Source organism: Porites lutea, chromosome 3, assembly GCF_958299795.1.
Source record: "Porites lutea chromosome 3, jaPorLute2.1, whole genome shotgun sequence".
Taxonomy (NCBI): Eukaryota; Metazoa; Cnidaria; class Anthozoa; order Scleractinia; family Poritidae; genus Porites; species Porites lutea.
Window position 1 is genome coordinate 34763257 of NC_133203.1, and position 23898 is coordinate 34787154.

Consider the following 23898-nt stretch of genomic DNA (forward strand, 5'->3'; position numbering starts at 1 on the left):
ATTTGAAACTATTCAAGGACAGATTGCTTTTAAAAATACGGTTCAATTCGTTAACAAGCAAACTGTTATACACCCTAGAACGGAATATAAAAAATTGGCCCATTTCAAGAACGGGGTATCAGTTTCAGGGCGAATTCTAGAAAGGGGTATAAAAAATTGGCCCATTTCTAGAACGGGGTATCAATTTTAGGGGAATCTTTTTTATAAAGGAGTGCCAATTTGGAGTCCCGGGCAGCACATACCCACCCAAAAAATACCCAAGTGCCCCTCCCCCCCCCTCCCCGGGGGAGTCAACGTCAAAGAAGTGTACTAAGAAGCTTGACGCAAGTGGAGCAACTGTTGTTTTCATGTTAAAACCAACGGTGTTTTGACGTTGACGTCGTGGTGGTTCAGATTTTTACATTTCAGATTTTGATATTTTTTTCCACTAATTCAAGAGGTTGCTATAAAAATTACAAAAACCAGAAGAAGAAAACCAGCAAATTACGTAAATCCTGATCAAAGGTGAAATGTGCACAGTGGCCAAAGGAGCTTAGGTTTTTGAGTTGGTCATTTAAGCTTCCTAGTTTAAATGACTGGGTGCATTCCTTCTCAGTTGCAGTTAAGAGAATATATAAGACAAGTTCTCCCATTGACTACGATCCTGACACGAGAGAAATGGAACTGAAGTGTACCTTCAAGGGATGGCCTCGTCCTCGTGTAGTTTGGTACAATCCAGATGAAAAACAAATCATCAACGGATCTGAAGGTTTTTACATCTCAGAGCAGCTGGATCGAGAGGATACCTTAACTTCCCTTCTCCGTAATGCTGATATCCGAGAAAAACACGCAGGGGCTTATAAATGCACTGGAATGAACAACATTGCCGGCTGGTCGAGTATAGAATCAGGGTATACTGACCTGAATTATCGCTGTGAGTCATTTGATTTCTTATTTCTAATACTACACACGGATGCGCAAAACTACCTCCTTTGAAGCAGGTTCATAAAAAACATATTACCATGCTTCCCCTGTAAGCAATGGAAAGTATCCCATTTAGACCAAAAGACACAGCTCATCCTCTCTTGATTTAGACGGAATTAAATATTGGGTGTTTCATATTTAAAATAACAGATTAACTTATTCCTAACTGAATTTAAAAAAATGTAACTGAAAATTTCGTGCCACCTTCCTCTTCCATTCAGACTAAATGGACGCTGGAATTTTTATTTGTTTACCCCCCGGGTCACAAGGGATAAGTAAATAAGTAAATAAATAAATAAGTAAATAACGATTTAGTTACGCTAGCTCATCCACAAAGTGGTTCTTTGTCTACCATTCTGGCTCAAATTTACCCTGTGCAGCTGGCGGGATTAACGTGGGAGCGATGTGTTGTTTTGGCGGCGACGGCGGAATAAGGGTGAGAAGCAACAAAACTCCCAACCAGGCCGGCCACATATGACGTTGCCTGAGGAATCAAGCAGAGGACAGTCATTAATGAGAGGGGAGTGTTCTCACCTGAAATACAGTAGAACCTCTATATAACGAAGTCCTCGGTGTAATTAACAATTATTCCACTTATTCCGCCACGAGTGTGCGTTAGATATGAGATGGTAGGTAACCAACGAGGCGCGTAGCACCGAGTTGGCTATAATCATCTCATATCCAACAAGCGCGAGTGCCGAGTGATAATTCTTGGATTAAAAACGCCCAAAAAATGTCGAGAATTCTTCCCGACTTTATTTGTAAACCAACCGATTTTCATCTTGTTTTTAATTTTGAGCAGACTCGTACAGTTACCATATTTGAAGAGCATGGTATAACAGCTCATATACCATGATGGCTAAGCCAATCAGAGCTCTAGAATTGCATTTTCCAATGACTCAATTTTTAATAATAAGCGATATTCTCCTCCCCAGAAATAATACAGTCAAACCCCGCAAATCCCGACACTGAAGGGGCCGTACTGAGAAAGAGTCCGTATTAACGGGGTGATCCTATTAAGCGGGTAGAAAATGAAAGGGCTTTCTTTCCCCAGGGACAAAGCAAACTGTCCGTAACAATGAGACGTCTGTATTGAGCGGGTTTCCATACTGGAGCGGGCTTTGACTGTACAATAAATAAAAGGAACCTCGATATAACAATTTAAACCTCTTTTTATAGTGAGCATATTTTGCCAGTCCTTTGGGTCTTCGTTCAGCTGTTCGTTACATCAAGATTCCAATGTAAACTGTTGTGTGATTGTCAAAAAGAGAAAACGAGACCCCGAATAGCTATTGAAATCAACCCTTAGTAGCACAGGCCATATTGGTGGGAGGTAAGAGAACTGGGGTTCATCCGATCAACCGATCGTTAGAGCGTCTCTAAAATCGGCGTGACGAGACAAGTCGCAAAGGAGGAAACCAGTGGGATAAACAAAGTCAACACGTAAAAACTCCAAAGCGTTGTGATGCCCCATATATTGTCACATATACTCAGGAGGGGAGGGTAAGAGTAAGAATGTTTCCCGCTACGGTTGCACACAAAAATGCTAACGATTTTCAAATAATATTTGCTCATCATATCTTCTTATCATCTAATACAGGTCTCCTGCCTGGAGCTCCGCATATTTCTTCTCCCCAGGTTTCGGTGACAGCCTACTCCAATGTCAGTTTAAAGTGCGAAGAAGGTGTTAGGCCAAGCGACTGTTATGACAATTCTTTACAGTGGTATTTTAACAACAGCTCAGGGGAATTAAAATCTGGTGAAAAGTATGATATAATACAACAAAGGAAAACCAACACCAAATGCAAAACAGATTTCATCCTCACCATTGTTAACGTTACTGAAGCAGACGAAGGAGAGTATAAATGTCAGTGGCTCTGCGACAATAAGGACCCCAGCTTTTCCAGGTCTTCAATTATCCAGTTGAAAGTATTTCATCCTTCAGAAGGTACTGATACTCCTGTGATGTCTAAAGGTCTTGTGTCACGAAATTTATCAAAGTTCAAAAAGTGGAAAACGCCACCAAATTGGGTGAAACATAAAAATAACCGCTCAAACCCCCTCGGGCGGGGGAGGGGGGGTTACGTGGGTAAATTTTTGTTGGGTATGTGTGGTAACATACAGTTCACTTACTTCTATGGCGACTGTTTTCTTAAATGTCCTTGAATGAGCATTAAATTGGTCCGGGTAGCAGTTAAACTGTTAACCCTTTGATCCTTGCAGTACGGAAAACTCGAACAAAGAGCGTACTTTTGTGCTTCCTGTTGGGCGTTTACAGTTTTCCTACTTTTGTCAGCTAGATTAAATATAAAAATTCCTTGAATAGTTCTTTTACTACGTTAACACCGAGGTTTTTTAAAACTCAAATAGCCTAAAAGTTTTTCAAAAGTCTTTTTTTTTATCTGTAACTTTTCATATAATGTTTGGGGGACAATTAATGTGTTTGACATGAAGCAGTGATTTTGTCTTTTGCAAGTGATTTCTTACCTTACGCTGAGTTCCATTGAGAATAGGGATATATTTGGCAATATTATCAAAATGTACCAACAAACAATGACGTCACAGCCTATTTGTTCCCGTGAGAGGGTACCTCCTTTGTAAGCGAATTGTTTAAAACCATTTGGGTTTGAATCAGGCAAAGGTTTTGCGCCGTTTGGGTAAAGGGTCGGAACTTATACGTTCGTGCATGAGTTTTTGATATTTTTGTTGTTGCTATTGTTTTAAGTCATCCGCCTTCAGGTCTGTGAATAGGGTAGTTAAAGTCGTACTCTACCGAATCAGGTAGACAGCAAATTCCATAAGTACGTGCACTTGAAATTTCCTTTTAAACGGATAGCGCAATAGGAGGGTAAAGTTTACTTCCGTTTTTGAAATAATTATAGCGTAAATTAGTATAGGTAATAGCATGATTTGTAGTGATCTTTGGCATAAATACCACAAGTGATATTTCGAGATTCTTATAGGTAATTTCACGAGCCTCAGGCGACTGAAATTTGAGATAATTTTAAAATATAGTGAGTTTGACAACTCGCACAACATTGTAAGAACATTCATGGAGCAGGCTTTAGACCAGCAACTAATATGCAGCAGATTTTTGCAAAGCTACCTCCAAAAATTACAGTAAGGTGAAGCAGGAAAAAGTTAAAGCTACAGCCCAAATAAGTTGACCTTAGCGACCTAGATGAGTGGCTGAAAGCGAGAGTTAAGTCGAAGTGAGAGCCTTTGGTTGTTCCAGTAATATAGAGAATCGTGGCAAGAGAAACCATAGTCAAATTCAAATAAATCGAAGTGGCTCAGGAGAAAGAATACGCGAAGACTCATGTAATGTTTTGTGAGCTAAAAAAAACATGTACTGACATTGTATGAAACCTGGAAGAATCAACTGTAAGTGAACGATGGTAATCAGTTATAAGAGAAGTTGGGTTTGTGCTTTAGATGCCACAGTAGAGGACATCGTCGGCTGAGACATTCCAATCCTCGCAAGAAGGCACAGGAGAGACATCATCACCTGAAGTACCAACTAATCACACGAGCTGTTGAGGTTCTGAAGACTTGAACCGGTAAGTGTACCACGCCCTGAAACGGTAGCGCTGCAGATGATACACACCATATTGATGGTGGGTCTGGGTCGTCCTTCCTCAAGAGGAGATCACTGATATACTGTACTGGGTTTGAACGCACTCTGTGTTGCTGCTTTTGGAGCGAAGTCGAATGTAACGGATAGCAAAACTGTAACTGCCCGCCAGCCTTGAGGGTATGAATGGGAGCAACAAGAAGCAATTATTTTTTGTGGAAATTTGTGAAGTAAAAGCAATTGATTGGTTCGTCAATGCAAGAAATTAGATCATAATCGCGACCTGGAGATCATAAAGCCAGTTCAACATGTAGAAGTTGATTTAGAAGTGATTGTTATGAGGAACTCATTTTACCACTTGAATATCGCAAAGGACATCTGGGGGAGCCTGTAAGGGTAAAGAAAACCACTCGCATAGACAATTGTTGGAAATGTCTCATATGAAGCAAACGGGTGTCATGAAGCTTGCCATGTTTACACATATACCATGCGACCTTTACTCCAGAAATGAGGGCCGATGAGCTAATGCAGAAGATGTGGGACGAAGATGTTGTGGGAATTGCTGATCAAAACAAGCGCTTGACAGCGGAGGAGGTGCTTGCTGCGCGCAAAAAGGCACAATCAAGGCGTTGTTTTGAGGGATTCTGAAGGGGCAATTCCATGGAAGGACGATGATACGCCGTTGTGTTCAAACAGCAAGACTGCTGAAGACCGACTTATCTCTTGAGAAACACCTTCAGCCAAGGCTGGAGGTTGCTGAGAAATACTGCCAGGTGTTAGAAGCCAAGGTATAAAAGAATGAATCCAAGGGTTACATCCGAATTACATTCAGTTGGTAGCCACCTCATTTTCATGTAGTGAGAGAAGACAAAGAAACTACGAAATTGAGGATAGTCTACTATTCAGTAACCATATACGGAGGAATGAGCCATAATAGCATGTTGCCTGGACCAAAGCTGAGCAAGATGTTTTTTTTATGCGCTATTGCGTTTCCGCAGTTATCTTGTGGCCCTTGTAGCAGATCTGACGGAAATTTTCTCACAAGTTACCATGGCAAGGAAAGACGGAGGGTACCACCCCTTCCTGTGGGGGTGGAGGTTACACCTCTCTAGACTAGCAGAAGTCTATGAAGCAATGAGCTTGATGTTCGATGACCGCGTCTCACTTTATCTTGCCCAGTACGTTGTGCGACAACATGCGGAAGATAACAGAAAAGACCATCCGCTAGCAATAGCCATAATCCTATTACAGGTGTACGTGGGTGACATTATGACTTCATTGAGCACTAACAATGATCATGAAGCGATTAAAGCTCAAGAATAGCTTAGGGAGCCACTTGGCAAGGCAGGCTTCAAAATGTGGTCTAGGTATAGTAACAGACTAGAACTACCTTGCATGAAAGCATAAGGAAAGCAATAAGATGCTGAGACGGATGTGTTAAACCTCAAGTTGAATCCCCTGCAGGATGTTGTCTATACCAAGCGAAGGTTCGTAAAGAAATTTTCTATGCTTTTTTACCTAGGAAGGATGGATATGTAGCTGGGGAACAGGGTTACTGGGTTTAAAACTGAAGAAGGGAAGAATGTTAGAGCTCTTGGCAAGAAAGAAATGTGCAAGAGTTGTTAGAGCTTCCCTTCGAGAGCTGTACACTCTGAACAGATAGTAAGGGTGTCGGCTTTTTCTGGATTCAGACTCAGTCGAGGAGGTCTTGGACTTCTGTCGCCAGCGAAATATTTAACAATTATTCCTCGAGCCCGAATGGGCTCTGAGTCAATTGCCCATGAGTACCAACTAGTTGGTAAAAAAATATCGAGACAAAACAACTTTAGCTAGTTAAAGCTAGACTTAATCCTTTTTTGCCGCCAAAAAGCCCGCGCTTTTCGCTACTAGTGGGCTATATAACATATAGCCTAGTAGTAGCCCAACCAATCAGAACGCAACATTGATAATAGACCACTAGCTGGAATTTACGAATAAAGATTTATCAGACGCCTAACCCCAGATAGTGAAGAGACTTACGAGACTTTTGACGCCAACAGAGTATTGGACATTAATCAGACGTACACCTAGAACCTCAATGAATTGGCGTTTGATGAGGGTCTCAATGGGGTTAACCGATAGGCGTAAAACGGCCAAAAATTTAGTCGACAGCCGTAAAAACTGAAAAATTTTAATCGTTATTCGTAAATAGGGTAAAAAAGAGTTAACCGTAAAAGAAATTGTTCCCTAGATTTGTTAATTTTAAGGAAGGTGCTAAGCTCACTTATGGTTGCGTTTTTTTAATTTCCCGGCTACTTTGATTTTAGGTGTTGACAAAGACCTAGCCTCCATTTCGGCCGCTCTCTCGAAGAACCAAGTTTTTTCCATGGTGAAAATCTAGCTTCTTGCTGGGGATTATTATTTGTGATTTTCAGGAGGTCGTGTCCTCGAAATACTGGTGAAACAACACGCAGAGATGTCACTGTTTGTAAAACACATTGTCGATAAACAACAATTCCAAGACCTTTATTTTGCTTTAAAGATAGAAAAAAACAGGTTTATTAATATTTTACTCTTTGAAACAAAAGAAATTAATTTTCAACTTTTTTGTTAACAGTAACTGAAAAAAATTAACTGACAGCCGTAAAAGAACCAAAATTTTAGACGACAACCGTAAAAGCCACCATCCCATTGAGACCCTCTTTGATCTCAGGAGCCGTTGGATACTGATTCTTTACCTGGTAAAGCTGTTCTGGAGGCACTGGAGAGAAGAGTTTCTGGCAACACTTAATACCCAAATGAAATGGAGGGAGGCGACGGACAACCTAAAAGTTGGGAATGTTGTGTTCGTTGTCGATCAAAATGTTCCAATCGGTCGGTGGTAGTTTTTCCGCATCAGGATGGACAGGTACGCGTTGTGCAAGTAAGTATAAGTGGCCAGATGCTTATCCACCCAATAAAAGGACTGTGTCCATTGAACGTCGCTGACCATAGTCCTAAAGAAAGGAGCTGAGGATCCGGAGCTCCTTGTAAGCGCCAGGTGATAACCCTTCGTTGGGGACTGAAACTAGACAAGTAAAAAGTTCCCTGAGAAAATCGGCTGTTGTGTGTTCTTGTTTGAACCAGGCTTTGGAACAAAATTTCTCACGCCTGAGAAAATACAAGTGGCGAGCTTCATACCGCCATGTATGTTTCCAGATTTCCGCAGCTATACCACACCTTCCAGGGGCTTTACCTTCCTTTGCTGCGCTGATGGCATCCAACAGTTCCTTGAATTCATGTTTTTCTTCAAGGCATGCAATGTTTACGGGTCAGCAAATAGAACTATGCGAGGAGACGCGTCGGCGAAACAGGTCAGCACGACATCAGTATATGCATTTTCTTGGAATAACTGCGAGTTTGCTCGATTTACGCCCACTCTTGGGTCTGCTCTAATGTTCCTCCTTGAGAAGGGACTTTTTGGGGGGCTTATTTCCCAAACAGCGGCTGGTAATCAAGCATAATTACGAGTCAAAGTTATTCGAACTCAGGGGCTCTCAGGGGTTGAGCTTTATCGAACTGTTATCAGCGAAACACCTGTAAAACAGATTACATTTAATATTAAATCGGTGTTAGAAATATGTTGATGATGTTACTTACAGTCGGAAATATGCAGTAAGAATGCTAGAAAAAACACTCGATTTGTTAAAAACGGGGACCGCATAGAATTGTTGCGTAATGATGACGTTTCACCCCTGAACTCACTAACTATGAAATGGTTAGGGATGACGTAAAAAAGAAAATGCCCGAAGGGACCGCTTGCGTTGATTTTGTGACATTTACTGCACCGTTATACTTCTACTGTTGTGAGTTTCGTCTGTTCAGTGACATTCTGTGAAGCAACTGTTTTGAAGCTATTAACAAATGCAATTTACATTTCTTAGTGTTATTTTTTTCTCTTAAAAAAGCGTCATAAACTCAGACCACGAAAGAGAAAACGTTGAGAGGCGAATAACAGTGTATAAGCAATTGGAGGGTTTGCCAGACACATGTTTATCATTCACAAATCTTCTTTTGGATTAGCTCTTCCTCACTACATGAAACTCATCCAAATGCAATAGATACAGGTAAATATTTGATTGGAAACGATTTTACAGACACAAATCACTGTGGGGAAATTATTGAGAGGCTCAGTCTAAAAACAAGCAAGTTGCATTAAGTGAACGCTTGAATCAAACCAGCTTATTAGCAGAACGATTACAGAAATTTGCCTACAATTAATTTCTGTGCTGTCGTATTTCTCTTTACAAATTTCCCCATTCATTTCCAAATACTTTCTCGGGCTGTTAAAGTGAATTGCATGTTAAACGTGCAAGAGGAATAAAGGAAATTACACCTTCTAATAAAATCTTTCCTTATAGTTAAAAGAATTCTTGAAACTGAGAGTGTTTTGATAAAAGCAGCGTCAATCGATTTGAATCAGTGCATGGAATCTTGCGTTTTCTGTTTTTATCTCCCCAATATGATATCAATATGAATCTGTAAATTTCAAAGAGCTACACAAAGTCATACAAAGGCAAAGGATACAATTGACCGAGAAAAAAAAAAAGAAAAGGGGACGTTGTAATCTTTACGTCAACTACATTAAACATCCGCATATATATAAGAACCAACACCGTAACTCATATGTTTCCCTATATTAGTAATCGTATTTGTTTCTCTTTTCATTTTAAATTACGAAACATTGGAAGAAAACAGAACCACTCTGAGTCGGCCCCTGAGTCGCTGGACTGTTATGAGGAAATTCAAAAGTAATTACCAACGCCGTAACTCATATGTTTAGTTATATAAGTAATCGTATTTGTTTCTCTTTTCATTTTAAATTTCCTTTTTTTATATCGATGAAAGTAATATGTTGAGGACGTTTCTCCTTTACCAACTTGTTTTGCAGATTCCTCGACACCATCGTCACAAAAGACCACTAACTCAACTTCAACAGGTCAGTGATGTTGAGGGGTAGTCACTAAGTATAGTGTTGCAATAGGACTAATTGCAGTGGCGGATTCAGACCTTCAGATAAGAGAGGGGGCGGTCATCCAGACCCTGAGATAAGGAGGGGGCTTTATTAATTTTTTTTTTCGACCTTTCAGGCCTCAGTTTGGTCCAAAGATAACGGGGAGGCCCGGGGTCCCCGGGCCCCTCCTCTAGATCCGCCTCTGAATTGACAACGAAATCTAAAAGTAGTATCCAGATCTTATCGCTTTTCAAATAATACAAAACATTGGAAGAAAACGGAACCACTCTGAGTCGGCCCCATAACAGTCGCTGGACTGTTATGCCAGAATTCAAAAGTAATTACCAACGCCGTAACTAATATGTTTACTTATATAAGTAATCGTATTTGTTTCTCTTTTCATTTTAAATTTCCTTTTTTTTATATCGATGAAAGTAATATGTTGAGGACGTTTCTCCTTTACCAACTTGTTTTGCAGATTCCTCGACACCATCGTCACAAAAGACCACTAACTCAACTTCAACAGGTCAGTGATGTTGAGGGGTAGTCACTAAGTATAGCGTTGCAACAGGACTAATTGCAGTGGCGGATTCAGACCTTCAGATAAGAGAGGGGGCGGTCATCCAGACCCTAAGATAAGGGGGGGCTTTCTTAATTTTTTTGTTTCGACCTTTCAGGCCTCAGTTTGGTCCAAAGATAACGGGGAGGCCCGGGGTCCCCGGGCCCCTCCTCTAGATCCGCCTCTGAATTGACAACGAAATCTAAAAGTAGTATCCAGATCTTATCGCTTTTCAAATAAAACAAAACATTGGAAGAAAACAGAACCACTCTGAGTCGGCCCCTGAGTCGCTGGACTGTTATGCCAGAATTCAAAAGTAATTACCAACGCCGTAACTAATATGTTTACTTATATAAGTAATCGTATTTGTTTCTCTTTTCATTTTAAATTTCCTCTTTTTTATATCGATGAAAGTAATAGGTTGAGGACGTTTCCCCTTTACCACCTTTATTTGCAGATTCCTCGACACCATCGTCACAAAAAACCACTAGCTCAACTTCAACAGGTCAGTGATGTTAAGGGGTGGTCACTAAGTGTAATGTTGCAATGGGACTAATTGCAGTGGCGGATTCAGACCTTAGGATAAGAGGGGGGGATCATTCAGACCCAGAGATAAGGAAGGGCTTTCTTAAATTTTTTTTTTCGACCTTTCAGGCCACAGTTTGGTCCAAAGATAACGGGGAGGCCCGTGGCCCCCGGGTCCCTCCTCTAGATCCGCCTCTGAATTGCCAACCAAATCTAAAAATAGTATCCAGATCTTATCGCTTTTCAAATAACAAGAAACATTGGAAGAAAACAGAACCACTCTGAGTCGGCCCCTGAGTCGCTGGACTGTTATGGGAATTCAAAAGTAATTACCAACGCCGTAACTAATATGTTTACTTATATAAGTAATCGTATTTGTTTTTCTTTTCATTTTAAATTTCCTTTTTTTCATATCGATGAAAGTAATATGTTGAGGACGTTTCTCCTTTACCAACTTGTTTTGCAGATTCCTCGACACCATCGTCACAAAAGACCACTAACTCAACTTCAACAGGTCAGTGATGTTGAGGGGTGGTCACTAAGAATAGTGTTGCAATGGGACTAATTGCAGTGGCGGATTCAGACCTTCAGATAAGAGAGGGGGCAGTCATGCATCCAGACCCTAAGATAAGGGGGGGCTTTCTTGAAATTTGTTTTCGACCTTTCAGGCCTCAGTTTGGTCCAAAAATAACTGGGAGGCCCGGGGCTCCCGGGCCCCTCCTGTAGATCCGCCTCTGAATTGCCAAACAAATCTAAAAATAGTATCCATATCTTATCGCTTTTCAAATAATACAAAACATTGGAAGAAAACAGAACCACTCTGAGTCGGCCCCTGAGTCGCTGGACTGTTATGCCAGAATTCAAAAGTAATTACCAACGCCGTAACTTCTATGTTTACTTATATAAGTAATCGTATTTGTTTCTCTTTTCATTTTAAATTTCCTTTTTTTCATATCGATGAAAGTAATATGTTGAGGACGTTTCTCCTTTACCAACTTGTTTTGCAGATTCCTCGACACCATCGTCACAAAAGACCACTAACTCAACTTCAACAGGTCAGTGATGTTGAGGGGTGGTCACTAAGAATAGTGTTGCAATAGGACTAATTGCAGTGGCGGATTCAGACCTTCAGATAAGAGAGGGGGCGGTCATCCAGACCCTGAGATAAGGGGGGGGGGGGGCTTTCTTAATTTTTTTTTTTTCGACCTTTCAGGCCTCAGTTTGGTCCAAAAATAACTGGGAGGCCCGGGGCTCCCGGGCCCCTCCTGTAGATCCGCCTCTGAATTGCCAACGAAATCTAAAAATAGTATCCAGATCTTATCGCTTTTCAAATAATACGACACATTGAAAGAAAACAGAACCACTCTGAGTCGGCCCCTGAGTCGCTGGACTGTTATGCCGGAATTCAAAAGTAATTACCGTGTGTCAGTAAAACGCGGGATCGCGCTCCGGCAGGGGCCGAAAACGGGGTCTATCTCTTGTTTTTAAAGAATATTGTTTTAGTGTTAGGGTTAGGAATATGTTAGGGTTAGGGTTAATGTCAACTCGAACCGTAACCCTAACCCTAAAACAGCATTCTTTAATAAGAAGATAGACCCCGACCCCGGCCCCGACTCCGCGTTTTACTGACACGCGTAATTACCAACGAGTTGCATCGTGCTCCAGTCTAAAGACAAATTTTCACAAATTAACAAAATATAGTGTATGAATTCCTGGTAGGCCCACAGGTAACCACAGTACGGTTCCAGTAAAATTCCCGGGTAAAATTACAGTGTGGGTTAAAAATACGATCCTAACATTTCTAGAAAAATACGAAATTAAGATCAATGAACTTTTCTCTGCAGTTAGTTGTGGTTGTCCTTAATGCTCCAACGAAGTTTCCTGATAGTTTGTTTAAATTCACCCTATATACAATAATAATATATAGATTTAGCCAGGGCTAAAAGCGAAGCTCCTATTAATTCGAATTTATAATTCAAATCAAACAATAAACTTGTATTCCACAAATCAGTTAACTTTAGAGCACATTCATGTGACTTTTGAGGGAAAGACTACGTGATTTTCGAGAAAAATAATTTGCAAACAGTCCAAGCTAAGAGTGAAATTAATCTTACATCGAGTTGATAGCCTTTATATGTACACCCAAAAACTAGCAATCATCTTCGATCACATTTAAGAGCCGCTCTTGATCAGAGTAGATTAGGCCTGGAAAACAAATCAGGCCGAATTTTTGCGTTCGACATGTTTACTTTACAAAATCTTGCCAACAAGTCTGGGGACGTGTAAACCAACCTTTTATACTTTTTGTATATCACATCTGAGGTGAAACAGTACCATGAGGCGCCGTTTTCATCGTACAGACCTCGGACAGAATGCAGTGTTTCACAATTTTGCAATACAAATTGCACTCATTCAATATTCAGGACGATCGAAGCACGTGTGGGCTTTTAGCGAAACCGTCAAAAAAATTTCCAAAATCACCTATACGGCTAGCCGGTTCTCACTTTTGACAAGTCGACTGTTTAAATTAAGATTAATATAGTTATACGCTTCAACACAATAAAGAATTTATTATAAAGATCTGTAATCTTCAAAAGCGTTTGATACGCGCGGCATTTTGACTACTTCTGCAAGCGATGTTCATGAGCGACTGAAAACAAACGGCACAGCGATTAAAATTGCAAAAGAGACTACTAACAATCAATAAAGAAAAGGGAAAATAATTCGGTGAAACATATACAGAGACAACAATTTTCATTCACGAAGACAAGTATTAAAGTGTCTCTGAAAATCCTTGTTTACGTTTTAAGCCGGCTTCCCGGTGTTTCCTTTTTTCAAAGATGAACTCGAGGCAAGAAAATCGCTCAAAGCTTTCTTTTACAGCCAGAATTATAACCAAATATTCTTTGGAACGTTTTCTTTCTATTTGCGGTGAGAAAATGTCTAAAGGCTTTTTAAAGTTCCATAAGCTTATAATCAAACCTGATACTCGGTCACTCTCGGTCAGATCATTGTCTCAAATCTTACAAACGTGCATAAACCAAATAGCCGCGTAAACTACGCTCGACTTCATTAAATTAGATATAAGAAACAAACATTAAATACAATAATTACTCAGGCTTACCTTTCGAGATGCACTGAAAACTATCAAGTGAGGCCAGAATCGCTTCAGACTTTTCAACCGTCTTACGCATCAAGGAAGATGAAAAACGAAAACGATGCCATACGAAATCGGATTTCCGACTTTGCAAAAGCGACGTATTTCTCAACCAAAAACCCAATAAACAAACTAGTCATGAATAACAGAAGACTCTTGATAGCAGCTGAATTTCACTTTGTACATTTAGTGGAAAAAAACAGTTAAAAACATCACAAGTTGACACAAAACTCTGATAGCTTCAACTGTCAAAGTAAACAAGTTTCAAGATGCTGCATAAATTTTCCGCGTGAACTCACCTGTCAAATTTTGACCAATCAGAGTATAAAAATTGGACGTAGAGCGTGACCAACGCGTGACCTTGGTGAGAAAAGTCAAAAGCAACTAGCATGTCCTCCCTGCCTGTGAAAACTGGCTTAATTTTTAGCTTCCGAGGTCAGTTTGAAATCAAAATTTTAATTGTGCGGCACATATAAAACACAACATAATTCATATGAATTGAAAAATTAAGCTTCAGCCTGCAATCATTTGAAAACTAGTAACTTGTCAGCGGATAACTTCAAAAAGATACTCGACCTCGATTGGTCGACACCTGAGCCCGCGATACGATCAGGTGATACTGGTCAGCGGATACCCTGTTTTGACAGCTGTCAATTGATCACAAGATTGATGTGCAATATGTCTGCAATATCAGTCTTCCTGTGCTCCCAAACTAGCTAGAAAGTGTGATTGAACATTGGTTGCCCTGTGGTGCGGACGGACGGGCGGGCTGAGGGCGGTGTACGGTCATGTGATTACCAAATTTTCTGGGATGGGTAGATTTACTTACCCATGGTGCTCCGCAGGCGCGCTTCGCGCGCCAGAGCTCCGCTAATATACAAGGTAGGAGACACGAGATGCCATCTTCACCGCCATGCTCCCTTTTAACACAACTTTTTCCACGAAATTCGAACTCCAACGGAAAATAAACATGCCAGGATCGTAGAAAGAGAAGAGCAGCAGATATAGAAACCAATAAAGCTTTCCCAGATAGAGAAACGAATCCCACAGACTTTGACAAACTCAATTCAAAGGATATAATCCAAAAAGACCGAGAACATGCTCGCCGAAGTAGCCGGGCCAGATCAACGCGCGGCCAAGAAAATGAGGCCTGGGCAGTGTACAAAAAAAATCTATCCCGGGAGTCTCTTGGGTATACAGAGTGAATTTGAACAAATTATCAGGAAACTTCGTTAGCGCATTAAGGACAACCACAACTAACTGCGCAACTAACTTTTACCCCATACAAACCTGTAATTTTACTGGAACCATATTGTGGTACTATCACAGAGCGTGGGTCACCTGTGGTGCTCGGCAACTTTTGGTGTTTGGAGGAAATTTTTGCGGTTCTAGCAACCTCGAGCAAATTTTGCCTTTCTGAGCAACTTTTGAGCAAAATATAGGTTTAGTGGCCCCTCGGTTAAAAGCACATATCAAACACGAAAAAGTAAACGATTCATAGAAAACTTCAATGTTTTCAATTTCTCTTTTAATTTTTTAAATTTTTTTAAAATTTTTAACTTTTTTTTCTTCACCGATGTTAGCAATTATTGTGAAAAACGAAAAAAAACCCTTTTAATTAACGTTTATATGAAAATATCAAGAAATTTAAGAGGTAACTTTTGAAATTTAGGTACCAAGTTTTTAGCATTCCAGTGAGAAACTTTCCAGCATTTTACGAGCACAATTGAGAAAGGTCTAATCCCGGGGGATACTCCCCATAATGGCATTTTCGGAGGGCTCAAAAAGGGGTACTTTTTTCAGGCATTAGATCGATGAAAGGGTAGGGATTTTACTTGTTAAACTACATGAAAGGGTGGTTCTATCTCAGCGATCGTCGTCGCTGCAAACTCTGAAAAGTCAGGTTTCCGTATAATCGCTATGATCGCTGCAATAGCTGAACTTTTTTTTTCAGCTATCGCAGCAATCAGAGCGAGCGTAGCGATCGTAGCGATCATATGGAAACCAGGCTTTAAGCTCCCTGTTAGTCTGCGTCAGGTCGCAGACATAATGTACCAGCCAGTCAATAACAAAACTGCCCATGCCCCCGCGGAGACCCCTGGGAATCTGTCTTTTTTTAAAGGTTTGGTCAAATTCCCTGGTATGTTGGCGGTTTAGATGGTCAAATACCCCACAGGCTAGCGCTTGACAAAGTGTCAAATCACTTCATTAGCGACTATTCATGATCAAAAATTTTCCCCATGCGTCAAACCGTTTATTCAAACCTAAATTTCCACCTAAACACAACCGAAATATCTCAAGTCTAGGAAAACTGTCTCACGGACAACTTATGGAGCATCTAATTAGAAATAATAAACTGGCAGCACATCAGAGCGGAAATAGAAAGCTTCACTCGACAGAAACAGCTCTGTTGTACGTTACAGATCAGTTGCTCCAGGCTATGGATAACAAGAAAGTTTCCATCATGGTCTTATTAGATATGTCTAAAGCATTTGATAGTATTCGACACGACATCTTGTTATCCAAGCTACAAAATCTCGATTTTTCCCAGGGTGCGTTGGATTGGTTTCAGAGTTACCTTTCTAACCGACAACAGTGCGTTCGAATTGGTGACGCAGTTTCTAAAGTACTCCCACTTGAGTTCGGAGTTCCGCAAGGCTCTATTTTAGGTCCGGTTTTGTTTACAATCTATGTTAACGACCTCCTTTCTGTTCCTAAACGTTGTCTATCTGCCTCCTATGTTGATGATTGTAAATTGTATTTGTCCTTTTCACCTGCCGAATTACCCACGTCCATCCTCGCCTTAAACGAAGATCTTACGAGAATATCTCAGTGGTGCTGTAAAAACTCTCTTTTGATTAATCCGGACAAAACTAAGGTTCTAGCTGTTGGATTACCACAACTTTTAAAGAAACTGTCATCATTCAGTATAACACTTTTTGACAAGGAAATAACACCTGTGCCTGTCGTTAAGGACTTGGGTGTTCTTCTCGACACACGCCTCAGTTATAACCAACATATCACTGAGATTGCCTCTAAATGCCTTTTTAAATTGTACCAAATTAACAGAATCAAGCACCTCCTGGATAGGAAAACACTTCTGTTAGTAATAAATTCATTTGTCTTTAGTAAACTCCAATATTGTTCAACTGTCTGGAGTAATACCAGCAGCAGCAATATTGACAAGTTACAAAAAGTCCAAAACTTTGCTGGGCGAATTATTCTGGGACTAAGAAAGTATGACCATATTTCGGATGGGTTGCGATCATTGAAATGGCTTCCTATTAGAGAGAAACTCATTCTAAATGACGCTACTATGATGCACAAATGTATTAACAAGCTTGTTCCAGACTATCTTGCTGATATGTTTAAATCACGTTCTCAAGTCCATAATAGACAAACTCGATCATCTGGTGCTTTGGATATACCTTTATGTCGCCTGTCAACAGGGCAGCGCTCCTTTGCTTTCAGAGGAGCCAAACTCTGGAACTCCTTGAATGATAACATTAAGTCCTTAAAATGCCCCAGGAATTTTAGACGTCATCTTGCAAATGTTTTATTAAGTTGATATATTATATTATTGATATATATTTTGTAATTATAATATTATTGTATTTACATTCTCAATTAATTTATATATTTGTATTTTTTTTATTCTATTGAGCTGAAAAGCCCACTTAGGGAGCATCAATAAAGTGTATGTATGTATATGTATGTATGTACGGAGATTTGTTCATTCCAATAACACTGTTCATTTCAGAAACCCACATTTAACGGACTCTTTCAAACTACGTGCAAACGGACGCAATATTGGGAGTTGTTGGCCAACAATGTTGCTCTAACAATGTTGCGTCCGCTTGCACGTAGCTTCATAGGCTCTCAAATGCTCCAACAAAACAGTGAATATAGGAGCAATGACGTCAATAATACTTGAACGTGATGTACACGCTGAACGAAACGCTGACCAACATTTTGAAGGTCAATGCCCGACAGGTCGGGCCTCAAATTTTGGGTCAAATTCCCCACTGTACGGAAAAATGCCCGGGGTACGCCCGGGGGGTAGGAGGTTTTGGAATTGACTGGTAAGTAATCTAACCCTTGTCGCAGGCTAGCTAGATAGATTAAGGTTCCGTACTGATAAACATTCGGCTGGTGCACGATATACTTAGCGAATAGCAAGTCTCGAGTTACGTCACAAAGAACACAACAATGATCGTTATCCCTTACACGATAACACAATAGACTTCGCACAATAGAACGAGACAATAGTGCATAAATTGACTTGGTATTTCGAGCATCACCCAAACATTCGCTCATTTGTTTAATACCCACTTTTAACTGAGTCTGGATTTCTAATTTCTTTCGAGTAGCACCAGCAGATACAGGAGCAGCAACAACCGGCCAGGGTAACAGCAAGTCAGCTGACAAGTGGATTCCCGCGATTGTGATTTTAACGTCTGGACTGGCCTTGTTTTTGACCCTGTTTACGGCTTATCACTTTATTAGTAAAAAGTTTGGCACAGGATACCGCGCGTGGCGTAAGATGACATCAAGAGAGAATGAACTAGATCATTCTCTCTTGATGACATCCAATCAGTTATAAAGCAAAGGAAATCACTAAAAGGGGCTTTGTCACCAGGATACTTGGCTGACATCATTACTTAATGCCTCACAAAATGCTCAGTTAGATATAAGAAAAAGATTCCACACAAATTTTATCAGGGCGGCACTAACCATAATATTTTTTTGCGATTTTTGTAGGCAGAGCTTCAAAACTTAAAATGTTTGTTTTAACTGTTTAAGCTTTCAATCCATGTCCATCCTTGCCATCCGTTGCAACAGAAGACAGGAAAAAATTTCAATGTCTAAATTACATAATTCTATGAACATATTGCAATTCCTATTACATATTCCTATAAATGCTAAATTATACAATATAGAAGGCTATCATATTACCTCGCCCAACATACTGTCACACTATATGGCACTTTTGCAGCAAGTCAGACAAGAGAAAATTAGAAAAGCTTCACTCAGGAAAGAGCACTCCTGTTTTGTTCAATAGCTAGTAACTCTTGACTTTGAGAAGCTTAAGATAAAACAGGATTGGGAGGAAAAGTTGTTAAATGTGGTAGCAGGCCATGCGGCCAAAGTTGCTTAGTTTGCCACATCACAAATGTTAGTAATGTAAGCTACATTTAATCATAGTTTGACCTAAGCGATAGATCAAGTGCAGAAATAGTTGGCCCGTACTCAGTTCAGAATTGAAGCAGCTTATGAGTCAGTTAGTTCCAAATGTGTTCAAATCGTTCAGTTATGTTTATGCAGATGCACTTTGGAACTAAGATGTGTGCGGAGACTCAAAAAGTAATAATAAAAGGCCTACTCTGGGACCTAAAGTCGCCCAAAGTCGCCTTAAGTCGCCTAAAATCGCCTTAAGTCGCCTAAAGTCACCTTAGGTCGCCTTTAGTTGCCTTAAGTCACTAAATCATTCAAATCTTAACGAGGTTCAAATTGTCTTGTAGTCATTACTTTTTTAGTTTTCTATTTCCAGAACGCATGATTTCTCATAAAGTGTGTAATAACCCGTGTTCAATAATATTAGCCACAGACCCACCCCACCCCCCCACAAAGAAACTCCCACGGTGACTTAAGACCCATTAATTTCTTCTCCAGCCCTCTAATTTATACATTTAATTACTTCACACAATTTACTACACGTAATAATAATAGTTGTAAGCAATACAAGAATAATCATTCCTGTATTGTTTATGCAAAAATGACAACATATAGTACACAACTTTATCCAGTCACTTGTACAGGTATTTTATTAATTTCATCCGGGAGGTTTGTCTCATATTTCTGAGTAAAAATTTTGTTTAAAAAGGCATTCAAAGTTCAAGTTCTGGCTAAATTACATTAAACAGTGTGCAAAGAGAGTAGACAGAGTAGTGTCCAGGCAATAGCCCTGGGGTTCTGGATTTTATGATTGGGCTAGTGAACTGCATATTTAACCTGCCTGGCTGGCAAGTAAAGTTTTTAAGGGAATTCAGATTACAGAAGAACTATAATCAGTCCCATTCATAAAAAAAAAAAATTGGGGTTAGTGAAAATGGCTTTCAGGCTAGTGTATGCTAGGCAAGCTGTAATGCTGACTTTCTTTGCACCCTGAACAAAATATAATTAAAAAAGTGAGTCTCTTTTCTACTGCTTTGTGAGAGTCCAACATTGAAAGACATTTCAAGTAACTAAGATCAATACAGGTAGGTTGCAGGGAGAAACAAAAAAAAACAATTATTGCCGCCACAACATTAATCTAAATTTAGTGGTTAATACAAGTCTAAAGGTCAATCGAAAAAAGTGTCCATGTAAATTACCGACCCAGATTTTAAGAGCAACTAATGATAAGTTTTTTCTCCAGCACACAACCTCTGATCTGTATTTACCGTCGAATTATATCCATCTATCATTGACAGAAACACCAAAAAAACTTAAACACTTAGCTTAGCTTGTACAGTCGTCTCTTTAGGTCTTCCCTTCCTGACAGAAATTCAAGCTTTGTAGATCGAAGGTGCGTAAAACTGCTCTTTGTTTATGTTGTCGTGATTGCTCCCTGCCAAACGATTTGATGTAATCGACCATTATTGATGAAGAACGTAGAAAAGCGAAATAATACTGTTCTTTCCTCCATGTTATGGCCGCCCAGAAAGTATTGTGTTTTGATCACGTGACTAAGTGGTTTGGAGGCGGGGAGAGGGCGGGACCGAGAAACAGTGGAGTTCTGGGAGAAGCAAAATGGCGGATAGAAATGTGCCCTTGTTGTTGTCAATTGTACGTCGCGTTTTCGTTTAAAGATCTCCTTTTACATGGAAATTTCTGACATAATAATGGAAACGTTTACACTTGGTACTGCCATCGGTTTAAACGTGACGCATAATGCTTCCTTTTGTGCTGAGAGCGTAAACGCTGCAGCGTGGAACAGACCGAGCGAGGTTGGTTGAGGCTAAGCTTAGTTGTTTATCAACCCGACTGGAAAGTTTCCAAAGAGACCATCGATAAGAGAGTACGGTTCACTAGCGAAGCAAGTATTTGGAAGTGTTTTGTTTGACTGAGACAGGAAAGGAGCAATATATATACGGCGAGAACTACAAACTTTTTGTTTTGAATTCAATTGGAAAAACATCCTCTTAGCCAAACGTGTGGGTACAAACATTGGCAGAGCAACTGCCAAGACATACAATGGGGATCGTCATTTCCATAATGTGCGATATCGATAAGTGATTTTAGATGTTTTAAATTAATTACTTAAATGTTTGTTGTCAAATAATTTATGAAAAAAAGACACTTCAATACAAAGTTTTTGCTACAAACCAGCTTACAGTATTTTACAGAGATGTATTGAAATACTCTACCTTTAGGGTTTTATTTTTTTGGAAAAAGAAATGCAGGAACCATTGATTTTTTGTCCCTTATATTATAAAATAATGCATTTAAAGGCCAAGAGAAAATTTACCCTTTATGGTTGCTTCTAACTCAGATTTTGTCTCTGCTAATGTAATACTGAACCAACACCCTTGATATTAGCCTGTGCCACAGATGGAACTAAACTCTGGGTTAAGTCCATCTGCAAAACAGCGGCAAAATCCTAGTTCTGGGCACCCTGTGTGTGTATCAGGATTAGAGAACATGCCAGGACTGGACTGTTAAAAATGCCATTGTCCATTTGCCAATCATGTTGAAGGGAAACTCAAAATGCTGGTAATTCATTTAGTGCGTCAGGGCCCAGAACAAGGATATTAGAGCTGCTTCGCAAATAATACTAACCAGGGTTAGAATACACCTGCAACACAAGCTACCTTGATATTTAATGTTCAAAATATTAGGTAGCTGAGATTGTTGAAAATTTGGAAGACTAATGTAGATGTCTTCAAGACTGAATTAACTTATGCTTCAACATTGTGTCCCTAGAGAGGTAGTGTTATCAGATTTTAATTTTGTATATGTTGTAGTTCATTTTTATTTCAGTTAATTTTTATTTTTCCATCATTTCTGGGTATGGTTATGTATGCTAATGAATTTAAAACAAAGGAAAACCAAAAATTAACTGAAATTAAAAATTAACTGCAACATATTCACTAACATGTAACTCACCTAAATGTCACCTTTTTCTTCTTAAGTCGCCTAAAGTCGCCTTAAATCGCCTAAAGACGCCTAAAGTCGCCTTAAATCGCCTTAAGTCGCGCAACATTTTGACCAAATTTTCCTAAAGTCGCCTTAAATCGCCTTAAGTCGCCTAAAATTACGGCGACTTAAGGTCCCAGAGTAGGCCTAATAAACAAAAAAAAGAAAGGAAGCTGTCCACCACTAACATCAGACAACTGCAAAAAATAAATCAAAGCTCTCACCTTTTTACTTCGCATCGATACAGCATTTAAATAGCACCATAGGAAAGTACTACTCCGTAGCTTTCATTAGAATGTAAACGCTTTACGATTTTACCCACTGGAGACTCAAGAGTCATAGATAATCTTGAAGATTAAGAATTGAATAGGTGCTGCTCAGTAGTCTTTCATCTGTATGGCCTCAGTCTATAGCAGTTTAATCCACAGGCTTTAAATAATCTAAAGTATCGTTTCACAGTATGATGAATAGCGCCATGAGAAATGAGTACGAACAGCTCTCACCAGAATTGCCAGCTTGCTTTCAAAGTTTCATTCACGACAGACTAGTGGGTTTGAATCTCGCTCCGATCTTTAGCTGGTTTGTCGTTTCTTGGTAGAATCAACATTGACTGTAAATGATGATTTCATGTGTATCTCTAGGCTCGATTTCCAGCCGCTTGAGGAAGTCCCAATCGTATTCTTCTCATAACAAGCTTAAACTAACTTGGTGGGAGCGAAGGAAAATGGGCGTCGGCTTTCATGGTTATCGAGACTAGTTTATTTCCTGTCAATTTTGATTTCATTAAATTAATCATTGATTCTGCATGTATATTAAGTGCCTGTAAACTACATGGAGCTGATAACGTCACTACATTTGACTCAAAGTTTATAACGGGACATCTTTATTTGTTCACTAGAAGCAACAGCATAATTTGAAAGAAAACCGTAGTTCAACAGCTGTCAGGTGAATGATCAACACGTTTCAGCACGAGACATGGGCGAAGGGGAAGGCTACACGCGCTCCAAGTCCGCTTCCTGCTCACCTGAAAAATTCGAAAAAATAGCGCATGTTGAAGGTTAGCTGCAAACTTGAGCTCATGAAAATCCTTCGTCCGATAGAGCTGCGTCTGGGTTTCCGTGGACAGCAAAGTCATAAAGAGATGATTCAATCACAACCGTTTTTTCAGTAGAACAGCCGAGTTTGCTTTCACTTCTGCAAGAGAGAATAATCATGTAAAGCAGTAGAAAATGACTAAACTTTTGTAATGAAAGAGGCAAGGATTAGAATTTAACGTAACGAATATACTGAAGTAAAAATGTCAGTTGTTTTTCCCCGCTGTAAGAAATAATCGATTATTAGGCTGTTTGTAGATCATTGAAATTTGTAATTTGTAAAATGGATATGCTGATGAAAAAGTCGCAATAAAATACAGGAAAGGAACAGTCGTTGTTTTCTCTTAACCTCATATCTGCAATGTAAAATCTGCGGCAGAAAATCGAGAGACATTTTGTCACTTTACTCGTATTTAATTTAATTATTTTGTCTTCGCTTGTACCAGCAGCTCAGGATCCAGAAGGTCTCCAACATAGACACCAGGGTAGGTTGCATTAAACCTTCTTAAGACCAGAGGGCTCTTAAGTTTTGTTCTGAAACAATAACCTATTGTTTTGAAATTACAGTTACGATTTCCCTTAATCTTAAGATGTTTTTGCAACCCAACCCAGGCAACCAGGCCAGCGACCCCAACACTTTTGAGTTTGTGAATGGTAGGTCACCAGGGGTCAGTTTAATGAAACTTTTACGAGTGTAAATTAGGGGTGACGAATGGTCTTTGCGAGCATTCGCGAGCTTGCCGAGCACTACTATTTTTTTGCGAGCACGAGCAGAAATAAAAAATTTGCTTTGCGAGCTTGCGAGCGACGCAAAAAATTGGGGAGCACGAGCAAGCGAGCACTCGTATAAATTTTGCGAGCAAATCGAGCAAAGGT

The 23898-nt window shown here is 39.8% G+C and overlaps 2 protein-coding genes across 2 annotated transcripts in view; both read left to right on the forward strand.

The window, feature by feature from the left end:
• The window catches only part of LOC140932201 (uncharacterized), a 214225-nt gene that overhangs the window by 6993 nt on the left and 183334 nt on the right, over positions 1 to 23898 (forward strand). The gene's annotated exons all lie outside the window — the stretch shown is intronic.
• On the forward strand, positions 9291 to 19125 carry LOC140929963 (uncharacterized). The gene is made up of 5 exons (XM_073379641.1): positions 9291 to 9306; positions 9447 to 9494; positions 9988 to 10035; positions 11601 to 11648; positions 18121 to 19125. Exons 1-5 carry the CDS (start codon positions 9291 to 9293, stop codon positions 18351 to 18353), a joined length of 393 nt encoding a protein of 130 aa, XP_073235742.1. The 3' UTR covers positions 18354 to 19125.

Coding starts and splice junctions, on each gene's coding strand:
- LOC140929963 (XM_073379641.1), top strand. Junction 9,495..9,987: donor CACTAACTCAACTTCAACAG/GTCAGTGATGTT, acceptor CTTGTTTTGCAG/ATTCCTCGACACCATCGTCA. Junction 10,036..11,600: donor CACTAACTCAACTTCAACAG/GTCAGTGATGTT, acceptor CTTGTTTTGCAG/ATTCCTCGACACCATCGTCA.